This window comes from Adiantum capillus-veneris, chromosome 20 (assembly GCF_014529385.1).
Source record: "Adiantum capillus-veneris isolate H3 chromosome 20, ASM1452938v2, whole genome shotgun sequence".
NCBI classification, from domain to species: Eukaryota; Viridiplantae; Streptophyta; class Polypodiopsida; order Polypodiales; family Pteridaceae; genus Adiantum; species Adiantum capillus-veneris.
In genome coordinates this window covers 103631930-103659579 of record NC_140950.1, presented here as the reverse complement: position 1 = coordinate 103659579, position 27650 = coordinate 103631930, and the positions used below count along the sequence as shown (strand labels likewise).

The 27650-nt window shown below is 45.9% G+C and overlaps 1 protein-coding gene across 9 annotated transcripts in view; it reads right to left on the bottom strand.

Moving 5' to 3' along the window:
* Positions 1 to 27650, bottom strand: part of LOC147433009 (uncharacterized) — a 101533-nt gene that overhangs the window by 55814 nt on the left and 18069 nt on the right. For all 9 annotated transcript variants that reach the window (XM_086492763.1, XM_086492754.1, XM_086492761.1 and 6 more), the window contains exon 7: positions 17169 to 17392. In XM_086492763.1, the coding sequence (XP_086348889.1) occupies positions 17169 to 17392 (224 nt within the window). The remainder of the gene's footprint in view (positions 1 to 17168; positions 17393 to 27650) is intronic.

Below are 27650 nucleotides of genomic sequence, written 5' to 3'. Positions count from 1 at the left end.
TACAGACCTTACTCCACAGGAGTGGAGCAGTGAGAGAGCGGAGTGTTGGGAGCTCATCAGCGGCCTAGCTCTCTGGTTCATCTGGCGGGCCCGTTGTTTCCGCATCTTTGAGGCTCGCCTTGTACCACCAGCAGAGACTATTCGTGACTTTTGGCTAGAGCTGATCTATACTCTCAGAGGACAGCTTGAGGGACTACAGGGCAGCTCCGACCGCATGCGGGAGCGCCGCGAGGCTTTCCTTCGTCTCTGGCGCCCAAGGCCGTTTTACTCCATGGTCCAGGGGGTGCTCAGATGGCACTACTGTCCACCTGTGTGGCTTTTCCCTCCTCCCATCTCTTGATTTAGCCCCATTGTATATATGCTGTTTTTTCATTGGGAGAGTCTCCCCATCATGTTTGTTGTAGCCCTCTCTTGCAGAGGTGGATGTAGCCCTATGGGCAGCTTTCATTAACTAATAGAAGGATCTTTTTCTCGGAAAAAAAAAAATGTAGAATAGGCCCTCAATGACACTCTGGGTGTCGTGCTAGAATGCCTCTGATCCTCTGCTGGAGTCTTCGTCGATGGAGTGTGCTCCTGTGTCTCGGTCGTGGTCGTCTCGATCTCCCGAGCTCAGTCGCCCTATCAATGAGGGTGCCTCTAATATGAATGTGGGTATAACCCTGTGCTGGTGGTTCGTCTCCTGGCTCCCTCGATCCAAAGAAGTCTATGATCTGCCTCTGTGACTGTCGTACTCCACGTCTCCTCAGCAGACTATCTCTATGTCGGTGTAGCTCAAGTAGATATAAGCCAAGGCATCTTTGATCTTTATACCTCATGACTCTATCTAGGGGCCCAAAACCCTCCATGAATAAGCAATGGAAGCGCCCTCGTATCTCATAATACACAGTGCAGTGGCATATGTAGTGTAGCTCTGTCTCCTCTGGCTCTCTATCGCATAGTTGGCATATCTTAGACTCCAGTGGTATCCCTCTGAATCTACCAGTCTCAATCTCCAGCTGGTGTGAGGATGTGCGAATCTGACCAATAGCACATCGCAGACCATAAGACAAATGAGTGTCCATGTAGCTCGGATGAATCACAAACCCATCTCCCAAAAGTTGGAGAAGATGCTCTTTGTAGAAAGCCATCTTTCTGCCCAACTCCTGCATCAGCTCTACCCATGTTCTCCTAGTGTCCAACTGTATAAGATCCTGACGAATGAGTCTAGTGATCTCCGTCCGTGTGACTGGCAGGGAGGGTGCATCCAGGGAATACTGAAAAGGAGGCAATCTATCCATGCTGAAACCATGCCTCTGAAACCATGAGGTCATCTGCGCATACCAACATGATGCATCTCCCTGCATCGCTAACTGTCTAGAGGACCCAAGAGCCAATCTAGTATATCTGCCTCTATGTGTATCCCATAGACTGTGCATAGAGGACATTGATCTAGTAAGAGCCTCAATCTCTATAGGAGGGGCGCCTACCTCCGCTCGAATAATCGCATGTGGTACGGAGGCCTTGGCTCTAATCATCCACGATATCATAAATACCAAGGGTCTCTCCATGCTCCTCCAACTGTCATGATTTACAGATGGTCCCCAAACCTAGACCCCATAAAGCATACTTGAAGCAACCAAAGTATCAAAGAGCCATAACTTTGTTCGTGGTTCTTGAAACTGAACCTGCGACACATCCTCTCTAGCCCTCCTAATGCCGCATAGGCTCTCGACAGTTTGGTCTCTGCTGCTCTCCTCAGAGTAAACCTCAGTCCCATGAATACCACCCCCATATATGTATATTCATCTGTGTACTCCACAGTTTCCTTACCATATACGAGTGTAGGTGCCGATCTCTTGACCCACTGTGGTGTGGTGTTAAACACCATAACCTTGGTTTTACCAAGGATCACAAACAATCCACTATCCTCTGCAAAGCTGTGCAATGCATCCAACTGTCTCTGCATGCCCTCTGGTGACTCTGATATCAACACAATATCATCAGCATATAATAATAAAGGGATCCATGTCCCTGCTAGCTGAGCGCCTCTTATCGCCCTCTCTATCAATGTAGTCAGAGACCTCATCTACATACATACCAAAAAGTGTAGGGGACAAAGGACACCCCTGTTTCACTCCAATAGTGTAATGAACAATGTCAGAAATCCCCTCAAGAGTGCGCACCTGGCCAGTCATCACTGAGCCGTATAAAGGCATGATCCCCCATATGATCTCGGTGGGTACTCCCAACTTCAGTAGCCTGCGCATCAATCTGGCCCTCGGCACTGTGTCAAATGCTTTGCGGAAGTCCACAAAGCAACAATACATCCGTCTCCCATGTGCCCGACGAATGGATGCATACAACCGTGCCAATGTGTGCCCTATCATAATAGTACGGTAGTTCCCTGGTACCGTGGGGTCCCTTGCCTTGAAGAGAGGTACAATAGTAGATAATCTCCAAGACTCGAGTAGTCCCTCACACATGACAGGGTTAAACAACCGCGCAAGAATCTCTAACAGTAAATCTCTAGCATGTATCAAGTGCTCTGCCACCAAACCATCATGATCATATGCTCTTCTAGTCCTCATCCTGTCAATGGCGTTCTTCACCATCTCAGTGGTAAAGAAAGTACTAGTGGCTGGACATGGCTCTAGAGGGTCTGGTAATGGTGGTTGCCCAGGTACTGCATATAATGATGTTGCATACTGACCCCAAATCTCAGTAGAAATAATCACTGGAGGAGGTGAGTGCTCATGGAAGAGACGCCAGGCCTCACCTGAATCTCGACTCAAAAAGAGCTCATACAAATCACATTCCATCTGGGCTAAAAAGGCCCGCTTCTTCCGTCGCACTAAACGCCGAAGGGCAATCCGAGACTGTCTATATGTAATGACTCCAAGTATAAGCTCGCTCTGAATCTGAACTCTCATCTCTCTGCACTCCTCATCATACCAACTATTCTGAGGCATGTTCCCAAAACGTCTTCTCTGATCTGGTTGAGTGTGTGGGTATGCCTCTGCTGCTGCCCCATGCAAGATCTCCGTCAATAGAGTGGTGATCTCCTCCACGGTATATACAGGCTCGGCTGCCCACATCCGTCTATAAATCTCCTCCACATAAACTGAGTCCGTATACCGTGTGTGTGCAATCCGCCGTGGTGTCTGAGAGGCACCATACTGGAAAGAGACTGAAAAAGTCAGGAGAGCATGGTCAACTACTACTCCAACGGGTCTAGGTCCCACACTGAGATCCTAAATACTAGAGATGAAGCTCGGTGAAGTCATGACATAGTCCATTGTACTGGCCCCATGTCTGTGTGGAAAGCATGTGAATCCCCCAGACGAAGGAAAAATCTCTAGACCATTAAGTATGACCAAACCATGCGTAGTTGTCATCTCCATGAGATATCTCCCATACTGTGTGCTCTCTATCCTGTGAGTGTCTGTCAAGCCCCATCTCCGATATATCCATCTCTCTACGCATCTCCTCGAGGTATCATAAAATACCGTTTGGGAGTTGGCCATCCTGGCATTAAAGTCTCCCAAGAGAATGATATCTCCATCTCTAGAGAACTCCCATATGTCATCATCAAGTATAGAGAAAGGGGATTGCCCTCTAGGTGAGGTATAGACTAATGTGCTAGGGGGGAGAGTAACATATAGCAATGTATAAGAATCTGCCCGTCTCAGCTCTCAGTCTCACCCACATGTATCTCGCCTGGTCATCTCTCCGGACAATCTGGAATAGCGGCTGCAACTCCTCCCTGAATAAGACTGCTACCCCTCCTGAACCTCGACTCCCATGCTGGGATCTAGTGTCTGACAGACAAGCCGTCTCCCATGAATAACCAGTCACACTTGGCATCAACTGTCCAGATTTCTGATGTGTCTCTAAGTAAAAGACAATGTCTCTACCTCTGAAGCTATCCTCAAAGGCACCCACAGCCAGCCTATATGATCCATTACAATTCCATGCCGCCATCCGGAGTGTGGTCCCATATGTCTCGCACCGTCATGTTGTGTGTCTTTCCAAAACCACTACTTTTCCTCCTCTATAGAAGGCAATTTTTCCCTTCTCCCTTGCTGCTTTGATCTCTGGCATCAACTCTTGCATATGTGCTATTTGTGCTAAAGTAAGGTCATCCCCCATAAATATCCCAATTTTCTTAAGTGCTGGTCTCTTCTTCAGGAATTCCTTCCTTGTTTCCAAAGTCGGGAAACGCAAAATAAGTGCTCTCTCTTTGACGTTTCCCTTCTCATCCACTCCCTTCTTTGCTACTCTCCAAGCACCTGTGTGCATAGGTTCCGGGATGCCCATGCATTGCAAGAGTTCCTTCACTTCTTCTTCTACATTTTCGGTGTCTTTGATACCAGTAATACGCACATGGAGGGCTCTATTCCTCCTCTTCTGTTCCTCCTCAATGGTCATATTGATCATGGTAGAAGTCTGTGCGGCTTCTGGCATCCAGGCCTTCCCTTTCTTTGCACCTTCAATCCATTTTTCTGCTTCGTCAACCTTCTCCTGTGTTTTAAAAAAGGCGCTCCACCCATGAGGAAGCTTCTTTCGAGTTTTGTTCTTCCCCTTCGCACAGAGTTTTCACCTGCTCCTTAATTTCTTCGAGCTCCTTTAACATCGAGGGCTGATTTCCCCCCTCCATTTTGGGCATAATTTTGCAAGCTGCAAGTTCCCCTTTAAGCTCTTCAATCACTCCATCATGCATTTTTCCACATTGGTTTTCCAAGATTCAAAGCTTGCAATTGCCTCATCCAACTTTTTCTGCATAATACATTTCATTATATTCACTTCTGCCTGCATTAGAGCCTGCATCTCCCCTTTCACAGATAGATACATCTCATCATGCTTACCAAGCATCGCTTTATCCAATTCTTTCCTCATATCTGCATACATAGAATTCTTATGACTCTCTGCATTTGCGTACATCTCTTTCCTGATGTCATCTCTCATAAAGCTGAGCTCCGATTTAATCATCACTTGAACCCTCTCCATCATTAAATCATCTTGGACTTTGACGGTTTTCCGTGCCCGTAGAGAGCTTGGCGAGAGAGAGAAATGAAATGAAATGAAATGTTATATTAACGTCTTCAAAAGGCCAAAGTGACCTATGAGACCAGAAAGTTACAATGTGGTGGATCTGATACAAAGTCAGAGTCAGAGTAACAAGATGACAAAAATGAAAATGAAATGACAAATGTCACAATAAAATACTATGGAATCCTAAACTACTAGGTGTGAACTAAGCAGCTAGCTGGGATAGCTAGATCACAAGAGATCCAGCATCGGTCGCTGGCGGATCTCATCAATCTCCTCCATGGTCAGTAGTCTGACCAGGCGTCGTGCATGTCGAGCCAAAGTGATTCGAATCCTCTGATGCAACCTCCGCCGATGCTATGTAGTCCTCTGCAGTCGTGGGCGTCTTGATCTCCCCAGCTCAGTCGCTCGGTCGATCAGTGTGCCTCTGGTGTGAGACGACGAGCTCTACTGTGGTAGTAACTCCTTCGGGTGTCCAGTGTCAGCTCTAAAGAAATCTGTGATCTGTCTCTGAGACTGGGTAGCCTCTCCTCTCATCAGGCTCTCTCTGTGTCTGCGTAGCTCGAGCAAAAACAAACCCAAGCATCTCTGATCCTCGTACTGCATGACTCTGGAGAATGGTCCAAAGCCCTCTCTGAACAAGCAATGGAAGCGGCCTCGTATCTCGTAGTAGACGGGGCAGTGGCATGTGTAGTGCAACTCTGTCTCAAGCTCGATGTCACACAAGGGGCATGTCCTAGCCTCTGCTGGTACTCTGCTGTATCTCCAAGTCTCAATCTGCAACTGGTGTGAAGATGTGCGTATCTCGCCGATAGCACATTGTATCCCATGAGACAAGTGGGTGTCCATGTATCTGGGCCTCGTCACAAAACCATCAACCGTAAGCTGGAGGAGATGCTCTCTGTAGAAAGCCATCTTCGTGCCCAGCTCCTGTGCTGGCTGTATCCATGTCCTCCTGGTGTCTAGCTAAGTCAAGTCCTAGCGGATGAGCCTGGTGATCTCAGACTGTGTAAGAGTCAGAGAGGGTGCATCCAGTGAGTACTGGAAGGGAGGCAATTTGTCTATGCTGAACCCATGCGCCTGAAACCATGATGTCATCTCCCCATACCAGAATGATGTATCTCCCTGCATGGCTAGCTGTCGAGAGGACTCAAGTGCAAGGCGGGCATATCTGTCTTTGGGAAGTTCCTACATGCAGTGTATGAAGGAGACAGATCTGGTGAGCGCTTGAACCACTAGTGGGAGGGCAGCTAGCTCTGCTCGAACAATAGCACGTGGTACTGAGGCCTTGGCTCTAATGAGCCGCGAGATCATAGAGACCAGAGGCTTCTCCATGTCCCCTCATCCATCACTGCGGCCTGTCCTCCCACTGAGAGAGAGACAGAGAGAAATGAAATGAAATGAAATGTTATATTAACGTCTTCAAAAGGCCAGAGTGACCTATGAGACCAAACTGAGACAAAAGTGGTGAGTCTGTTACAATGTCTGAAAAGTGTGAAAATGTGAAAATAAATGTGAAAAACTAAATACAAAGTATTAGATAAACTTCTTAGGAGCATTCTGGGTGTCTGGGTAGAATGCTTCTAATCCTTTGTTGTAGTCTCCTCTGGTGAAGTGTGCTTCTGCAGCTCGGTCGTGGTCGTCTCGATTTCCTAAGCTCAATTGCCCTGTCAATGAGGGTGCCTTTGGTATGAATGTGGGTACTCCTTTGTGCTCGCTGCTGGCCTCTCGCTTCTCCTTCCATTCCTGCTTCTCTCGATCCGAAGAAATCTGTGATCTGCCTCTAAGGCTGTAGTGCTCTTTGTCTTCTCATTAGATTATCCCTGTGCCGATGTAGTTAACGTAGGTACAGGCCTAAGCACCTTTGATCTTGGTATTGCATGACTCTATCTAGAGGTCCAAAGCCTTCTTTAAATAGGCAATGGAAACGCCCACGTATCTCATAGTATACGGTGCAGTGGCATATGTAGTGTAATTCTGTCTCCGGCTCCATTCCGCATAACTTACAAATTCTGATCTCAAGTGGGATTCCTCTAAATCTGCCAAATTCAATTTCCAACTGGTGTGAGGATGTACGAATCTGACCAATAGCACATCTCAAACCATGAGACAGGTGGGTATCCATGTAGCTCGGGCGAATCACAAAGCCATCTTCAGATAGCTGTAGGAAGATTTCTTTGTAGTCGGCCATCTTCGTGCCCAATTCTTGTGTAGGGTCTACCCATGTCCTCTTAGTGTCCAACTGTAGAAGATCTTGGCGGATGGTTTTATTAATCTCCGTTCGTGTGATTGTCAATGATGGAGCCTCAAGAGAGTATTGGAAGGGGGGTAATCTTTCCATACTGAACCCGTGTCTATGAAACCACGAGGACAGTTGCGCATACCAGCATGATGTATCTCCTTTCATTGCTAACTGTCGAGAGGATTCGAGGGCCAATCTAGTATATCGGCAATTGTATCCCATAAACCATGTATAAAGGACACTGATCTGGTAAGAGCTTCAATTTCTATTGGAGGGGCAGCTAGTTCCGCTCGGGTAATCGCGTGTGGTACGGAGGCCTTGGCTCTAATCATTCGGGAAATCATAGATACCAAAGGTCTCTCCATTGACTTCCAATTATCCTGATCCATAGATGGTCCCCAAATCTGGACCCCATAAAGCATAGCCGAAGCCACCACAGTATCAAAGAGCCAAAGTTTTGTTCGTGGTTCCTGAAACTGCACTTGTGACCACATCCTCTCCAACCCTCCCAAGGCCGCAGAGGCTCTGGACAATCTAGCATCCGCTGCTTTCTTAAGAGTAAACTTCGGTCCTGTAAATACCACACCAAGGTATGTGTATGCATCTGTGTACTCTACTGTATCCTGGCCATATGCAAATGTAGGTGCCGATCTCCTAACCCACTGCGGTGTGGTGTTAAACACCATAACTTTGGTTTTACCCAAATTTACCGACAGTCCGCTGTCATCCGCGAATTTATGTAATGCATCTAACTGCCTCTGCATTCCATCTGGTGATTCTGCTATCAATACAATATCATCTGCATACAACAACAAAGGGATCCATGACCCTGCAAGTTGAGCACCTCTGTCACCCTCTCTATCAATGTAATCTGATACCTCATCTATATACATACCAAATAAAGTAGCAGACAGTGGGCATCCCTGCTTTACTCCAACGGTGGAATGAACAATGTCGGAATCCCCTTCTGGAGTACGTACATAACCAGTTACTGACCCGTATAAGGCCATGATCCCCCAGATAATCTCTTTGGGGACCCCTAACTCTTGCATTCTGCGCAGCAATCTAGCCCTTGGTACTGTATCAAAAGCTTTCCGAAAATCCACAAAGCAACAATACATCCTTCTCCCGCTTGCTCTTCCTTCCTCAATAATGGCTCTGAGCGTAAGAATGTGATCTAAAGTGGAATAACCCCTCCTGAATCCAGCTTGTCCTGTTGCCCTTATGCCCTCATTCTCTGCCCATCTACTCAATTTTTGTTCCAGAATGGATGCGTACAGTTTGGTCAATGTGTGACCCACCATAATGGTACAGTAGTTCCCGGGTATCATAGGATCCCCTGACTTGAAAATAGGTACGATAGTAGATAATTTCCAAGATTCAGGTAATCCTTCACACATGACCCGATTAAACAGACGAGCAAGGACTTCTGAAAGTAGATCCCTCGCATGGATCAGATGTTCTACTACTAAACCCTCGTGATCATATGCTCTCCTTGTCTTCATCTTATCGATGGCTTTTTCCACCATTTCGGCAGTAAAGAAAGTACTAGAAGCAGGGCGTGGCTCTAGCGGATCTGGTAATGGAGGCTGTCCAGATACCGCATATAATGATGTTACATATTGACCCCAAATCTCAGGAGAAGTAATTGTCGGAGGTGATGAGTGCTCGTGAAATAAACGCCAGGCCTCATGTGAGTCCTGACTCAAGAAGAGCTGATATAAATCCTTCTCCAATTTGGCTAAAAATGCCCTTTTCTTGCGACGTACTATACGTCGAAGAGCAATCCGAGACTGCTTATATGTGATGATCCCAAGTGTAAGCTCTTTTTGGACCTTGGTTCTCGTCTCTCTGCATTCCTCGTCGTACCAACTGTTTTGAGGCATGTTCCCAGATCCTCTCTTCTGATCAGACTGAGTATGTGGGTATGCCTCTTGTGCTGCTCCATGTAGTATCTCTGTTAGCTAAGAAGTAATCTCCTCTACAGTATATACTGGCTCGGCTGTCCACATCCTATTATAGATCTGTTCCACATAGACTGAATCAGTCTCTGGCATGAAAGTATATCTTGTGTGTGTCTTCTTCCTTTGCACTTGAAAGGCATTGTATTGGAAGGAGATTGATAAGGTCAAGAGAGCATGATCCACTGCAATCCCAACCGGTGTGGGTCCCACCTTAAAGTCCTCGATACTAGAAATAAAGCTTGGTGAAGTCATGACATAATCCACTGTACTGGCCCCATGCCTGTGCGGGAAGCATGTGAATCCCCCAGATAAAGAGAGAGAGAGAAATGAAATGAAATGAAATGATATATTAATGTCTTCAAAAGGCCAAAATGACCTATGAGACCATCAAATACAAAGTGGTGAATCTAATACAATGTCTGAAGTACAAGTACAAAAAGTATTGAAAGTAAAAATAAAATTGAAAACTAAAATGAAGTGTGAAATGTGAAATGTGAAATGTGAAAATGTAGAATAGGCCCTCAATGACAATCTGGGTGTCGTGCTAGAATGCCTTTGATACTCTGTTAAAGTCTTCGTCGATGTAGTGTGCTCCTGTGTCTCGGTCGTGGTCGTCTCGATCTCCCGAGCTCAATCGCCCTGTCAATGAGGGTGTCAATGAGGGTGCCTCTGGTATGAATGCGGGCACAACCCTGTGCTGGTGGTTGGTCTCTTGGCTCCCTCGATCCAAAGAAACCTGTGATCTGTCTCTGAGATTGTCGTACACCATGTCTCCCCAACAGACTATCTCTATTTTGGTGTAGCTCAAGTAGATAAAATCCAAGGCATCTCTGGTCCTGATATCTCATGACTCTATCTAGGGGTCCAAAACCCTCCCTGAATAAGCACTAGAAGCGCCCTCGTATCTAATAATACACAGTGCAGTGGCATATGTAGTGTAGCTCTGTCTCTGGCTCTCTACCGCATAGTTGACATATACTAGACTCTGGTGGTATCCCTCTGAATCTACACGTCTCAATCTCCAGCTGGTGTGAGGATGTGCGAATCTGACCAATAGCACATCACAGACCATGAGATAAATGAGTGTCCATGTAGTTCGGACGAGTCACAAACCCATCCCTTGAAAGTTGGAGAAGGTGCTCTTTGTAGAAAGCCATCTTCGTGCCCAACTCCTGTATCGGCTCTACCCATGTCCTCCTGGTGTCCAACTGTACAAGATCCTGACGAATGAGTCTAGTGATCTCCGTCCGTGTGACCGGCAGGGAGGGTGCGTCCAGGGAGTACTGAAAGGGAGGCAATCTATCCATGCTGAAACCATGTCTCTGAAACCATGAGGTCATCTGTGCATACCAACATGATGCATCTCCCTGCATCGCTAACTGTCTAGAGGACTCAAGAGCCAGTCTAGTATATCTGCCTCTATGTGTATCCCATAGACTCTGCATAAAGGACACTGATTTGGTAAGAGCCTCAATCTCTATAGGAGGGGCGGCTACCTCCGCTCGAATAATCGCATGTGGTACAGAAGCCTTGGCTCTAATCATCCGGGATATCATAAATACCAAGGGTCTCTCCATGTTCCTCCAACTGTCATGATTCACAGATGGTCCCCAAACTTGGACCCCATAAAGCATAGCTGAAGCAACCAAAGTATCAAAGAGCCATAGTTTTGTTCGTGGTTCTTGAAACTGAACCTGCGAACACATCCTCTCTAGCTCTCCTAATGCCGCATAGGCTCTGGATAGTCTAGTCTCTACTGCTCTCCTCAGGGTAAACCTCGGTCCCGTGAATACCACCCCCAGATATGTATATTCATCTGTGTACTCCACAGTGTCCTGGCCATATACGAGTGTAGGTGCCGATCTCTTGACCCATTGTGATGTGGTGTTAAACACCATAACCTTGGTTTTACCAAGGTTCACAGACAGTCCACTATCCTCTGCAAAGTTGTGCAATGCATCCAAATGTCTTTGCATGCCCTCTGGTGACTCTGACATTAACACAATATCATCAGCATATAATAATAAACGGATCCATGTCCCTGCCAGTTGAGCGCCTCTGTCACCCTCTCTATCAATGTAGTCAGAGACCTCATCTACATACATACCAAAAAGTGTAGGGGACAAAGGACACCCCTGTTTCACTCCAATAGTGGAATGAACAATGTCAAAAATCCCCTCAGGAGTGCGTACCTGGCCAGTCACTGAGTTGTATAAAGCCATGATCCCCCATATGATCTCTGTGGGTACTCGCAACTTCAGTAGCCTGTGCATCAATCTGGCCCTCGGCACTGTGTCAAATGCCTTGCGGATGTCCACAAAGCAACAATACATCCGTCTCCCATGTGCCCGGCCCTCCTCAATAATGGCTCTGAGTGTAAGAATATGGTCCAGAGTGGAGAAACCCCTCCTGAACCCAGCCTGTCCTGCTGCTCGTATGCCCTCATTTTCTGCCCATTTACTCAGTTGTTGTTCAAGAATGGATGCATACAACCGTGCCAATGTGTGCCCTATCATAATAGTATGGTAGTTCCCTGGTATCGTGGGGTCCCCTACCTTGAACAGACGTACAATAGTAGATAATCTCCAGGACTCGGGTAGTCCCTCACACATGACACGGTTAAACAATCGCGCAAGAACCTCTGACAGTATATCTCTAGCATGTATCAAGTGCTCCGCCACCAAACCATCATGATCATATGCTCTCCTAGTCCTCATCCTGTCAATGGCGTTCTTCACCATCTCAGTGGTAAAGAAGGTACTAGTGGCTGGACATGGCTCTAGAGGGTCTGGTAATGGTGGTTGCCCAGGTACTGTATATAATGATGCTGCATATTGACCCCAAATCTAGGGAGAGGTAATCACTGGAGGAGGTGAGTGCTCATGGAAGAGACGCCAGGCCTCACCTGAATCTCGGCTCAAAAAGAGCTGATACAAATCACGTTCTATATGGGCTAAAAAGGCCCGCTTCTTCCGTCACACTAAACGCCGAAGGGCAATCCAAGACTGTCTATATGTAATGACTCCAAGTATAAGCTCGCTCTGAATCTGAACTCTCATCTCTCTGCACTCCTCATCATACCAACTATTCTGAGGCATGTTCCCAGAACGTCTTCTCTGATCTGGTTGAGTGTGTGGGTATGCCTCTGCTGCTGCCCCATGCAAGATCTCCGTCAATAAAGTGGTGATCTCCTCCACTGTATATACAGGCTCGGCTGCCCCCATCCGTCCGTAAATCTCTTCCACATAAACTGAATCCGTCTCTGGTGTAAAAGTATACCGTGTGTGTGCAATCCTCCGTGGTGTCTGAGAGACACTATACTGGAAAGAGACTGAAAAAGTCAGGAGAGCATGGTCCACTGCTACTCCAACAGGCCTAGGGCCCACACTGAGATCTTGAATATGAGAGATGAAGCTCGGTGAAGTCATGACATAGTCCATTGTACTGGCTCCATGTCTGTGTGGAAAGCCTGTCAATCCCCCAGACGAAGGAAAAATCTCTAGACCATTAAGTATGACCAAACCATGCGTAGTTGTCATCTCCATGAGATATCTCCCATACTCTGTGTGCTCTTTATCCTGTGAGTGTCTGTCAAGTCCCATCTCCGATATATCCATCTCTCTAAGCATCTCCTCCGAGGTATCATAAAATACCGTTTGGGAGTTGGCCGTCCTGGCATTAAAGTCTCCCAAGAGAATGATATCTCCATCTCTAGAGAACTCCCATATGTCATCATCAAGTATAGAGAAAGGGGATTGCCCTCTAGGTGAGGTGTAGACTGATGTGCTAGGGGGAAAGTAACATATAGCAATGTATAAGAATCTGCCTGTCTCAGCTCTCAGTCTCACCCACATGTATCTCGCCTGGTCATCTCTCCGGACAATCTGTAATAGCGGTTGCAACTCTTCCTTGAATAAGACTGCTACCCCTCCTGAACCTCTACTTCCATGCTGGGATCTAGTGTCTGGCCGACAAGCTGTCTCCCATAAATAGCCAGTCACACTTGGCATCAACTGTCCAGATTTTTGATGTGTCTCCGAGTAAAAGACAATGTCTCTATCTCTGAAGCTATCTTCAAAGGCACCTACATCCAGCCTATATGATCCATTACAATTCCATGCCGCCATCCGGAGTGTGGTCCCATATGTCTCGCACCGTCATGCTGTGCTTTTTCCAAAACCACTACTTTCCCTCCTCTGTAAAAGGCAATTTTTCCCTTCTCCCTTGCTGCCTTGATCTCTGGCATCAACTCTTGCATATGTGCTATTTGTGCTAAAGTAAAGTATGTGCTATTTGTGCTAAAGTAAAGAGAGAGAGATGAAATGAAATGATATATTAACGTCTTCAAAAGGCCAAAATGACCTATGAGACCATCAGATACAAAGTGGTGATTCTAATACAATGTCTGAAGTACAAGTATAAAAAGTACTCAATGTAAAATGTGAAAAATGAAAAATGAAGTGTGAGATGTGAAATGTAGAATAGGCCCTCAATGACACTCTGGGTGTCGTGCTAGAATGCCTCTGATCCTCTGCTGGAGTCTTCATCGATGGAGTGTGCTCCTGTGTCTCGGTCGTGGTCGTCTCGATCTCCCGAGCTCAGTCGCCATGTCAATGAGGGTGCCTTTGGTATGAATGTGGGTACAACTCTGTGATGGTGGTTGGTCTCCTGGCTCCCTCGATCTAGATAAATCTGTGATCTGTCTCTGTGACTGTCGTACTCCATGTCTCCTCAACAGACTATCTCTATGTCGATGTAGCTCAAGTAGATATAAGCCAAGGCATCTCTGATCCTGATACCTCATGACTCTATCTAGGGGTCCAAAACCCTCCCTGAATAAGCAATGGAAGCACCCTCGTATCTCATAATACACAGTGCAGTGGCATATGTAGTGTAGCTCTGTCTCTGGCTCTCTATCGCATAGTTGGCATATCCTATACTCCGGTGGTATCCCTCTGAATCTACCCGTCTCAATCTCCAGCTGGTGTGAGGATGTGCGAATCTGACCAATAGCACATCGCAGAACATGAGACAAATGAGTGTCCATGTAGCTCGGACGAATCACAAACCCATCTCCCGAAAGTTGGAGAAGATGCTCTTTGTAGAAAGCCATCTTCGTGCCCAACTCCTGCATTGGCTCTACCCATGTCCTCCTGGTGTCCAACTGTATAAGATCCTGACGAATGAGTCTAGTGATCTCCGTCTGTCTAACTGGCAGTTCCATCCCCAAATGTATTGGCCTCAAAGATTGGCGTCCCTGCCAGTATTTCTTTATTATTGCTTCACAAAGGTACAACTCCCGGAGGGTCCAGCTCTCTCCGAGACTTTGCGTCCAAATGCTCTCTAGAAACTGGCCCTCTGGGCACTTACAAACAATACAACGGATGCCCAAAAGAAGAGCCCCAAAGCTCTGATCCAGAAGCAATTGGCACCAAAAGCATCTACTCCCAAAAACTTCATGCAAATCTGCCCATAAGCTGCCAGTGCAATTTGCGGAACTCCGTACAGCAATCACCCCAATGTGAACACTCCACATGAATAGAGTTACCAGAACAGGTAATTATAGGTGTAGCAGGCTACAATGTCACTTGCTCAGGACACAGACTTACAATTCGTCTTGCGTTAAAACTGGGTGGCCTCTCGCCTAGGCAGAGACACGTGGCAGACATAGGGAGTGCTGGTCTAGAGGACACTGGCCAATTCACCACCACTACAGTTCGGAGATAGGAGGAAAAGTCTGTACTGGTTCCATGAGTTAGACGCGTTCCATTGGGTTCGGAGTCTACTATTGTGTCATTGAGTTTCCTTTGTTCCATTGCTCTCTAGTGTTTGTTCTGTTGGAGTGAGATTTCCTACACATTACACTGAGGAGCGCCCATAGTTGAGAGCACGCCGTACTTTTCCAGCTACAATAGGATACCAAGAGACATGTATTAGTCACTTTTTTCGAATCGCAAGAGGTTGTGATTGGCCGGCCAATAATAATAGAAAAATTGCACATAGATGGATTGACTAATTTATAAACCTTACATGGAAAGGCCAAGTAGAAAGTTTCCAGTAATTCAAAGTGTTCCATAAACCCTGAAGCACCCATTCCACTTGCTGACAGAAAGTCATTGTTAAAGACAGAGGATACCCAAATGCCAAACTATGTCAGTAGGTTGCAATCATTGACTAGGACTAGGTCATGAAAGAGCACGCCAAACTTTACAGTCAGCTGTCAATGCATAAAGTTCCAACGCTTTCCTTGTCACCTGACATCTCAAAGGTTATTTGTACCCACAACCATAGAGCCATCAGTGTAAGCTTAACCCACAAAACATCTGAAATTTTCCAGAGGGTAAAAACATCTCAGGTAATTGTTTTGTACACTCAGATTATCCATATACAGCAGCGAAGGATGAGCATATAGTAATGCCCTTAAGAACAGCCTTGACATACCAATTGTCTAAAGGGCAAGCATCAGTAAGCTCAAGCCTCACATGAAGAGATATAAAACACTATGATCATACAACCAATAGACTGCAATTTGTATTCTAGGACCAAAGGCCAATCCTCATGGTGTCAATGACTACAATGTCAAATGCTTTTTCAATATCTACTTGTAAAATTAGAACATCCTGCACAATATAATTGGCATGTTCTGTCCTTCAAGTACGCATCATCTAAACCAGCATTTTTGCCAAAAGCTGCACACACTTTTTTTATTAAAGCTAGGCTCAAAAAGTCATAGAAAACTCAAACTGCTGAAGTGAAATGTCTCCCAGATGGAAACAATCACGAACACACCAAAGGAGCTAAGTACGAAAATAAGTGTAGGGTACCCAATGAAAAGCCTGCTCGAAGTGATTGTGCGTATGATAAACGGCTGAAAGGCCCGAAAATTGCACCAAGGCAAGAAAGTACTTGTACTTTGATAATGGCAGATCCCATTGCCACACACATGGACACTTCTCTGGTTTGAACCACCTTGTATAGCCAATATAAATGATACATAAGGTTCATGGACTTCATCATGAAGTCCTCCATAGCACAAAGACCGACACCAGAGAAAAAACCCTCAAGCTTGCAATTATCAGAGCTCATCCACTCTCTGATAATTATAGAGGGATTGCTGGAGAGAAGCATGGAAATAAGCACACTGGAAAACCAATTAAACATGTATGGTTTCAGAATTTCCGACCAGTTCAAGAGGGCCTAGTATCTCAGCCAAGGAATGGAGGCTAAACCTAGCCATGCACTTTGACATTACTCCACATATCCAGAAAAGCTTTCCAACTGTTACCAATCAAAAGCCTAATGTTAAGGAAATGCAGGAACCACCTCGAGCCTGTAGGAACAGCATGATATTGCAAGTGCTCCAACGAGATCCTTCGAGTAGCCAATTTCTCACTCAGATATCATCCAAGTTTCTTTTTTTGCCAAGTTTCTCAATCCAAAAAAGAACTATGTCCCTTGCCATATGTTAAGGGAATGATCGAGTAACACAGCTGCCAACATGTGCATATGTTGTTTCTATCCCAATAAGACCAACAGCACCATTACATGTGGGTGAAGGGGCATGATCACATATAATATAGCTAGAGCAAGCTCGTTACGGATTTTTGAAGAGTCAATTCATGACATCAAAGGTAGATAAAATTGGGCATACACCATCACAATGGGCTGAACAATCCATTATCTTACAAGTAGAGACCTTCACAATGAATGCCTCAGCAATACCAACAAAGACATTAGTTTTCCAATTAAGCAAGTCTAGAATAAAGATCTCTTATCAAAAAATGACGAGAAGCATTTGATGTCCTTTCTAGTATAAATAATATTCTAGATGAAGAAACTGATTGCCTAGGTAATCTGCGAGACGGTGTATTTAATAGTGATTATAATGTTTGCTGCATGTCAAGGAATAACCTGCAAGTATTATCAGCCATTACCTTGTCCCTCAAATGTTGTAGAATCTTTACTTCAATCAGAGCTTGCTGATGGAACCGTTTCTTGTTTCGAACAAGTTTTATTGCTCGTAAAACCTTATACTTATGATCTTGGCATTTGACTACCTGCCCAAAGCTTCCTTTCCCCAATAATCCAAGTATCTCAAACCGATAGGCAATATGATCCCGCTCATTAATGACGTAATCACCACGTTCGTCATCAAAACCTGCAAAACACATCAAAGATAAAATGTGTCAGGCAAACTTGCAGTATCCCTTTTTTCTCAGGTATGATGTGTTTACTCTTGCTACTTTAAGCCAAACTTGATCTCTTAGTTCATGGTAACGTATCCTTGAGGCACCTCAAAATGTCAAAAAAAACAACAAACAACAACAACAGCAACTCTTCACAACCTCACCAAGGACTCTAAAACATATGAAACACGACCAATGAGCTTTTTCATGCAATAATTTGTCGATTCAAGCACAAAAATCTGCTCATAAGTTCTTGCATCACAGAAACCATTTGTGTAAACAGAGAGTGGGTTTGCTCCAACCAAGGCCAAAAGTGCATAAACTCCATGAGCACAGTAAATCTCAATCTCTACAAGAGGCCTAAAGTTAAAGATGTGCTATATCCTATAGTGGAGCTACCATGTCAGATCCAAAGAAACGTCTGTAATCTATGCAATGCTTTCACACGCCTGTACTCCAAACGTCTGTACTCAAGACACCATGTAGCATCTTCAACTCTTCAAATTTGGAGGTCATCTCCTCCATGCAGGATGTGAGGGCTTCTTTGTGGATGTCTTCAGCCCTGTGAGACAGCAGACTACACTGTCTAGATTGAGTTTTGGGCAAGTCCCACATTGTTTCGGGACGGTACCATGTCCTTTCTGTACCAATCTTTGTGAGATCTTGTTCGATAGTCATTCTGAAACATCATACATGAGAATGCAAGTGATGGTGTGTCCAAGGAGCATTGAAAGTGTGGCAATATGTCCATCACAAAGCCATGCAACTGAAACCAAGATGACATCTGTGCCTACCGACTTCTAGAGTCTCCCGCCATGTGTCACGTGACACATCCAACCCTATGTGTCCGTGGACAAGCTACAACATGATCGGGGTTCAATCAATCCAGTCAGTCTAGATTAGAAGTGATCTGACACTTTTGTGAGTCTATTCGTAGACCGTGCATGCCCAGTCACTTAGCATAGATGCATATCCTCTGGTTGCACATAGCATGATCATCAGAATTCCCATCAGAATCCATTAGAATCAGTTAGGGGAATTTTCCAGTGTATTTAGCCTATTTTTCCTATTTTTGGTATTTTTCACTTATTATTTTTAAGTGACTTCCCAACAAAAGTAGGTAGGGCAATTTTGCCAAGAAAATATATAAGCAAACCCGTTAGCATTTTCTGGCAGAAGAGGCAGCAGGAGCACATGCTCAACATGCATCTTCTCACCAAGAACTGCAATACCCCCCAAGCCTGGCGTTTCCTCTCCATGAGCCTAGCGTTTTCAGTTTGGGACTTCACCATCGCGAGCCATTTCCCCACTTCAGCCCAGCGTTTTGCATATCGCCATACCTCCCTCTGACACCCTGGCGTTTTCAGCTTGACCATCGCCAGCATCACAACAGGCCAGCGTTTTTCCACTAATGCTATCAGACAAGCCAACGTTTTCTATTTTCAGCCCGTTCCAGCAGCAAATGGACAGCGTTTTCAGCATGCATGATTTGCATCAGATTCAGCCATAAAGACTTGCAGGCATCCCCATTTTCAGCCCTCGAAAACGCAGCCAAAACAATCACTTTCAGCCACCGAAACAGCCCCGAAATTCAGCAAATAGAAGACCATAGATTTCAGCCCTAAAGTCGTCGTCGTCATCGGCATAGTCCCAAGTTGCATCAGTCCATTGCATCCGCATTGTACCACTTTGTGCAATCAATAGTAGACCACTCTCGCCGACGAGAGTGGGGCCTTCGGAGGAGGGTTTTAAAACGTCTCTGGTGTCGTATCTCTCTTCTCTCTCTATCTCTCAGTCTCATACACTTGCACGCACAGTGTCCATTCACTTTGTTTGTGATCATAGCACTTTCCATTAAGAACGGAAGGCTCTCCCTTCCATAAGAACTAAAAGGAACCTTGAGCACAGTTCGGAGCACGCATCTTGAGCAAAGCGCAAACAATCATTCCCCTACACCTAACATTGGTATCAGAGCTTTGGCAGTGTTCTGTATCACTCAAGGAAAGAAGCACAAGAATTTTTTTTGCTTGTTGAAATCGCACGAACCCAAGTTCGCTTGGGCGTGTCGATTCTTAATCGTGTTTTGTTGAAGAGTGACAGGAATCCCAAGAAAGAAGGGCTTGTCCAACCTCCCCTTGTGTCTCTTTTCACTCATTGAGAGCGGACCGTGCACTTAGCGGCCGGCCAATCGACGTGAGGTGGGAAAAAGCAACCTTGGTGTGAGCGCAAGGCCGCCAAGGGGTGCGCCCACGGAAAAGAGTAGAACTCGGGTGAAGAGAAGATCCTTCTCAAACGCAATTTACAAGCGAAAGAAAATCTCAAGAACCTCAAGAACCTCAAGATCCTCAAGAACCCAAGACCCTCAAGAACCCAAGTTCCTCGTGGACTTAAGGACCAAAGATCATAGTGCATGGTTGTGACCCGAAGCGGAATGGATACTTCGCATACAGGTGATGAGCATGAGAGAGGCGGCGAAGATTTTTCCCCACCAGGAGACTTTTTCGACCCTCCCCCTTCGCCATCTACGCCACCAAGTGTACCAAACCCTATGGAGGAAATGGTCAAGCAGATGATGGCCATGATGGACAAACAAGAAGCAAATCGCCTTGCTTTAGAACACGGGCACGACGCACGCAAAGAAAGAAAACAACAAAGAAAGGCGGAAGAGGCAGCACGAATCGCAGCCTTGGAGACCGAGCGAGAGGCTCAAAGAGAACTACGAGCTCAAGAATTGGTTCGACAAGTGCTAGCCTCGAAGACCGAACCACCCAAAGATCGTGGGAGTTCATCAAGTGGCGCAAGCCACGATACTGATTCCAACCATCCAATCACAGAGAAGTTGACTTTCAGTAAGTATGACGGAAAGATGGATGCTACGGTTGTTCATTCTTGGTTGCATCAATTTAATGCTTATTTTGCGACAACTAAGAAGACAGGAAATAGCAAAGTTTTGACGGCAGCTATGTACCTTGTCGGTGATGCCATCAAATGGTACCACGCATGGCAAGAGGCACAGCTAGCCGCGCACCTAGAGGAATGTAGCGCGGATAATGTGTCGTGCTCTCTACAGTGTGAGTGCCCCTTAGTGCAATGTGCGTGACAATCTCACTCAAACAAATGGAAACTCTCTCAACAGAATGAAACACAGAAACAATGGATAACAACAGAGACACAACAGTGGACCAGAACATGTGGACTCGACTAGCTCAAAGAACCATTGAGAGGCGGAAGTGAAAAATAGACCCGGTGGCCTCTACATCAAGACTATGCACAATGGCCTCATCATGGGGGATACACAATAGGGGCACCACCTAGCAAGATATGCGGCTAGGACGCATACATATACACAATGAAACATGCCATGGAAAACAATTTCAAGATCCACGCCCAAATGTGGAATGGGGTGGTCGGAGAATAAGGTGAGAGGAGTGGTGAATTAGTGAGAATGGGCTCGCTACTCGTGCATGTAGTAAGGAAGATAATGAGGTCGGGGAAACTTGCGAGTATGCTCACTTCTCATACAAGAGGTGACGAATCCGCACACCTCAAGATGGAAGTAGCAAGATGATAGGAATATGAGAGGGAGAGAGAGAGTGTGTGTGTATGGTGGCGAATCCGCACACCTTAACATAAGCAGAAAAAAAGGCAAGGAACAAGCATATACCATACTCACAATGAAATGTATCCAAAGTAACACAAGGTATGGCACCAAGATGGAGTGTGTTTATTGCTTGCAAAAGATGAATACAATAGGTAGCGTATGGCAAGAAGATGAGAAGGGAACAAGATCGTAGGAGGCATAATGGAGAGATGGGAGTTGATGGCGAGGAATATCATGAGTGTCTCCACCCTTCTTCTTGAAATTTTGCCTTCAACCCTTAATTACAAGTGATGTGGAGGTGTGGTGCTCATCTTTTGTGCATGGTGATGGTGTTGTGATTATGTGATTAGGGTTCATGCTACAAGCATGTAGCACAGGAGTGTGTATGGATAGGTGTGTGTGTGTGTGTGTCTCCCCCAAGTGAGCTCTCATGGCCTCCTTATATAGGGAAGGAGGAGAGGATTTAGCAATATTTCTAATTGAAGTGAGTGATCCACTCTGGTGACTAAGAAAATGGGGTGCATGTGACTGTGGCTCCCATCTTGTCTCCTCATTATTTAAAATACCAGAGTCAATAGAGAGAGAAGAAGAGAGAATGTGGGTAGGATGTAGAGGATAGGAGATATTTACAATAGTCTAGCTTTGGCTAGACATAAGCTTATTAGGAAGAGAAGAGAGAGGTAAGAAATTTATAAGAGAGGTTGTCGAAGGTGGATAGTTGTTGATGAGGATGGATCCTCCAAAAATGGTGATAGAATCACTCTAGACTAGCCAAGACCTCATTAAAAGATCCTTGTCTCTTGTAATCATGCTTGAAGACTTGTAGAACCATAGCCATTCTAGAGGGAAGAAAATTTGGGATGGCCAGTGTCACCATTACACGAGAAAACTGGGGTCCACCACAAAAATCATAGCTCCGCGTTCATAACTCCAAAAATTTTGAAAAAAATTAAGCTAAAAGTTGAGCTCACGAGCTACATCTTTCATGTTGAACACTCCTTCAGATTCGGGATTCTTCTCTACTTAAAAAATTCAGCCAAATAATGTATTATTTGTGGCTGCAAAGGTCTTTTGGTGGTCCCCTTTGAGTGGACTTCTCTCTTGCCTTCAAGTGTAAGCTCCTTCATGTGTATGAAAACATGACCTAGAGTTTTGAAAAGATTGGCAATCATCTAAATGGAGGTATTATTGAAATTTGAAAGTGGGGTTGAGGTTTGAAAATGAAAACTAGTGAATAAAATATTTGGTAGGGTGGAATAATATATATACATGAAAAACATATTAGAAAATACTAAAATATATATATAATGTAATTTAGAATATATATATTTAATATTTAAGGTCAAAAAAGAGATCAACAAAGAAAGCTTATTTATGCTACATCGTGATTGATTAACATAAGTCTTATTTATTTAATAAAAGTTAAAACGTTTGTAAAAAAGGGAAGAAAAATCAAAAGTAACTTATATAATAGGAAATACTTTTGGTAAAAGAGAAAAAATATATGGGGGGTTCCCATGCATGGAAAAGCTTGCCTCACCATGTACAAGACTCTGGCATGGCAGCACACTCAGCTCCAGCCCAAGACTCACAGGTACAAATGGAGGTGTCGAGGCTCAGATGTGCAGGGATGGTGAAGCAGTGCTCTGTGTAAGACTTGCTACCTAAACGATGAACCAACCATCTATATAAGATAATGATAATGCCTCAACGGCTACTACTCATAGATACAATCATAAAGAGCCACCAACGGCTCATAAATGTCAGCCAGCTAAGTGTGACCTGGCCACATGTCCACTAGGCCACCATCCGTATCCCTACCACGTGTCACTGCCCAGAGTGTCCGTCCATTGTGAACAGACCAGACAAACTGTACTAACTGTAACTATCTCCTGTGAAAGTGACATTGTAGCCTGCTACAGGTTGCCCGCCACAAGACTAATCACCGTCTCAGTGAGCCAAAACTGAATGAAACTGCAAAAAGTAACTATATGTACAATGAAAGGTGGGGCAAGAGCACAGTCCTGTCACCCAAGGGAAAGTGTCGTCGCCACTGCTGCTCCAGAAGTATCCGGATCGGGAGGAGCCATCAAATCGATTGTGTAACTATGCGGTTGCTGTACTGTGCTCTGCATAACCTGGCTTCCCGTGGTTGTAGCAGCCATCTGCTGCACAGCGGATGGAAGCACCTGCCCTGAAGTGAACTCCGGACGCCTAGTAACACAACCATGGCGGTGTGCACCAGCAACACCGTCACAGCAAGGAACACTCTGGCTCTGCATGTGTGGAATCTGGACCTGAGACCCCTGCTGACTAAAGTACTGGAACTGGGGCTGTGGATAGTGTCCCATGAATTGCTGAGAGGGCTGAGAGGGACCTGCTGGGTAGTGTCCCATGAACTGCTGAGAGGGCTGAGAGAGACCTGAAAAACCTGCTGGATTCTGGACCTGTATCCCTGGCCCAGTCCATCCATATCCCACAGGAGCCTGGGTAGGCCTGTTACCATACATAAGCATTTCTTGAAATCCCTGCACCTGTGCTTTTAGGTCATCAATAATCCTCGACTTTATCTTCAATGCCTGCTGTAGTGCAAAAATCGTTGCATCTCGATCTGCGATGGCACTCTCGGCAACTTGCAGAGATCCCTCCATAGCTGCGTATGTGGTGGAGTGATGCTGGTGGGTTGCAGCTAGCTACTCCGCGCCTAGCTCGATGGTGGCAATAGCAGCTCTGGAGTCCTGAAGTAACTTCTCTGAAAGCTGAAACAGAGAAGTGGAGTCGGTCCTACCTGAAGATCCCTAAGATGGATGTGATGTTGGAGGGCGCACATGTGGCACAGCCGACGGCGAGCTAGAAGTAGATACAGTTGGTGTAGTAGGTGCCTCGGAGATTGTTGTTGTAGGTGGAGCGAGAGATATGTTGACCGGTGTATGAGTGAAGATGGGAGAAGAAGGAAGATGATCCTGTATGGGTGAAGTGACCATCCTGTCCTGAGGAGCGGCAGTAGACACTGGTGCCGGCACAGCAGAACCAGGGGTAGAAGTAGACGTGTGACACTGAAGATATACCCTAGTCTGCTGGCTCTCAGAAACTGGCAAGGAGAGTAGAGACTTCACTGTATCCTTCACCACTTTCGCCTTGATCTTCTTTTTCTTGGTGACTGTGGGGTCAACCTGCATGCTCACGGTTTTCCTTTTCCCTTTCGAGGTTCCCTGTTCCTCATCCACTTCATTTATGTTAATAGGTATGTTTATGACCCATGCCAAGAGAGGTGCCGCAAAACATTTAAAACTTAACTGCACAGACTGCACTTGGGCCCGAAATCTTTTAGCCCTAGACTCCAAAGAGCTGAAGAGAATTTGGTGGAATCCACATGGGATAGTGTGGACTAAACAGTATAGCCCGTCGGAGTGGGAGAATGTAGATTTGTTTTTTCCTGGTCTTCTTTGGCATCTCGAGCCAGAAAGTAATACCTGAAGATTGCGAGAAGCCGTCTGTTTCGCTCATAATTTGGGTGATCCGAACTCAATAGCTCTTGACATGCTTGAATTGTCGCATCCTTGGACAGCAAAGAGAAAGTGCGAGTAGTAGACTTCACAGTTGGAAAGTTGGTCATACCCATAGCATGGCCAAGCCTTGTAGCTGTTAGCTTGTGGCCCCGGACTTTTGGAAAGTCTTTCAACAGTTGATGTATCAGCTCTGCTGGAACCGTATCAGGTAAATTTGCATCAGCTAATGCTGTTAGGCCCAGAGTCCGTAGTTGAGCAGTCGAAAGCACCTCACTGAGAGATGGTCGAGGTTGCTGCATATGAAAATTTAATGAGAATGCTGTGCGATTTTTCGAAGAAGCAGGCCTCTTGATTTCATGAGTGATGATTGGCTGCTTTTCTTTTTTCTGAGCCACTTTTGAATGTTCCTCCTGATCACTGGAAGCACCTGACTCGGAATTTACATTTGAATCATCAGATGCTGCTGAGTCTGCTTTGTAGCTCTCATCACTTGGGTCACTGGACGTAAAGTCGTCTATGTCATGGCTGCTGCTGCTTGCAGATACTTCCTCTGCTTCGCTCTCTGATTCTGCAACCAGAGCTTTCCTCCTCATCGACTCTACCTTTTTCTTGCTACTTCCTTCTGGCTGTTTCTCCTGTTGCTTGCTACCTCCTGCCATGGTGAGGTCGGGTGGATGACAATCAGTGAGCAGTTGAGTAGATACTGATGGAAAAGCACTCAGTCAGATGCAGACCAAGGTGGACTTTCTGCAAAACGATGTAGGATTGGGCTAGGCAGAGGATTGCGATTTTTTGTGGGGCTGGGCGAGAGGATACGCTGAGGATTGGGTATAGGGGCGAATCAACAGGTAATAGTCGAAGAAGTTAGGGCTGAGGCGAGTATTAGGGTAGGGGCGAAATTACAATAGGGCAGGGGCGAGAGTGAGGTGAGTATTAGGGTAGGGGCCAAATCACAATAGGGTAGGGGCGAGAGGGTTGCTAAGAGGGTAGGGGCGAGAGTTAGAGGGTAGGGGCGAGAGGGTATAGGGTAGGGGCGAAATTACAATAGGGTAGGGGCAAGAGGGTTGCTGAGAGGGTAGGGGCGAGAGGCGAGGGGTAGAGGGTAGGGGTGAGAGGGTATAGGGTAGGGGCGAGAGTGGGAGCTGAGAGGGTAGGGGCGAGGGTGGGAGGGTAGAGGGTAGGGGCGAGGGAAAATTGAATAGGGGCGAATTTTACAAGGGGCTGAGGCGAATTCAATATAGGCAAGGGCAAATCCAGGCAGAGGAGGGCGAATTGCACAGGCCCAAATTCTTGCAGCCAGGAGCTATGAAAAAGGGACGAATAAGGAGGGAAGGGAGCCGAATTTGGAGAGAGCAGAGGAGGGTGAATTTAAGATATAGGGGAGGGAGACCTATTGGACAATTGGGATGATTGGCAGCCAATGCTGAAGACGAAAGTTTGAGCTGTGCCCCTCCGGTGAGGATACCATACATCACTTTGCACACCTTGCAGAGAGGCATACAGCCAAGAGTTTACTACTGTTTGACACAAGCAAGTCCTTGAATTTTGACCATTGTGACCACAGTGGGAACAATGCTCAGCCATTTTCGAAGAAGGCCAAGCCAGGCCAAGGCTAAGAACTTACTTACCAAATCTTTACTGTCTTTACTGACAAGCTACTTATATGTGGCAGACCTTGAGAGGAGGTAGTACCCTTAAAGAAAAGATCACCAAAGAGGCTAGGAGCTTAATGGATAACACTGATGATAGAACAATTAGAGAAAGAGTGATTGAATTGTAAGAAGTTGCAGACAATACCCAATTACCGAGACTGAGTGGGAAATGATACTTCAGACTGAAAGATGGAAACTTTTACAAACCTAGCAGAGATTGAGACATAACAGAACCTCCCGTTCTGGTGGTGGAAAGGTAGTTGGGATGAGAGAGATGGGATATTTGAACCAACATATGGCGAAATGCTGCAGATTGCTTACTCAGAGTAATAGCACTTGATTCTGGAGCCATTTACCAGAGGCAGTGGGACACCTTCCAGAGTGACTAACTGGACTGCCCCCTGTGGTAAAATCTCTTCCACCACGAAGGGCCCTTGCCAAGCTGGAACCAACTTCTTTGCTTTTTTCAAATATTTTGCCTGATAGAGTAGCATCAGTGTGCCTTGCGTTATTTTCGGCTTTCTGAGGTGGCGATCGTGCCACGCTTTGCGACGAAGTTGCTCCGCTTGCAGAGCATGAGAAGCTAAAAGGTGGATTTCATCCAATAAGGCAAGACGGGATATAGAAGCAGCTTCCATGTCCCAACTTGCACGCAAACTACCCACCCTAGGGGATCCGGAGTTGAACTCAAATGGAGCTATGGCTTCCCAACCGAAAGAGAGTTGAAAAGGCGTGTGATTCGTTGTTGCTTTGAAAGATGTGCGGTATGCCCAAAGAGTGCCGTGCACAGCCTGAGCCCACGATGCTGGGTGGAGATGACATGCTTTTCGTTGGAGGGCGATCAGAACCTTGTTGGTGCTCTCAGCCTGCCCATTGGCTCTAGGGTAATAAGAGCACGACTTGAGATGAAAAATCTTGTAATTGGCCAACAAAGTTGAGATCATGTCATTGACAAAATGATTGCCCCTATCACTGGTGATCTCTAAGGGACATCCAAATCTGCATAAAATATTTTCATATAAAAATTTGGCTACTGTATTGCCAATGCAATCTACTGTCGCTAGTACCTCTGCCCACTTTGTTGCATAGTCTGTAGCCACTAGCAGATATTTGCGATTACCTGGTTGAGCCGGGGGATATATTGGACCCACAAAGTCCAAACCCCATCTCTCAAAAGGTAGCCACGCCATCGAGACCTGCAGAGGACGGTTGGATTGCTTACTTGGCTTCGGCCCACAGCGCTGGCACACATCACAAACCTTAGAATATGCTATTGCATCCTTAAAAATGTAGGGCCACCATAGACCACGCTGTAGAATCTTCTGGGCCGTGATGTGACCAGGGTAATGGCCACCAGTGGGACCATTGTGGGCATCCTCCAGAATATGCTCCACCTCATGAGGCGAGACACAACGCTTCAGAACGCCATCTGGTCCCGATTTGTAGAGCTAGCCCACAATCAAAGTGA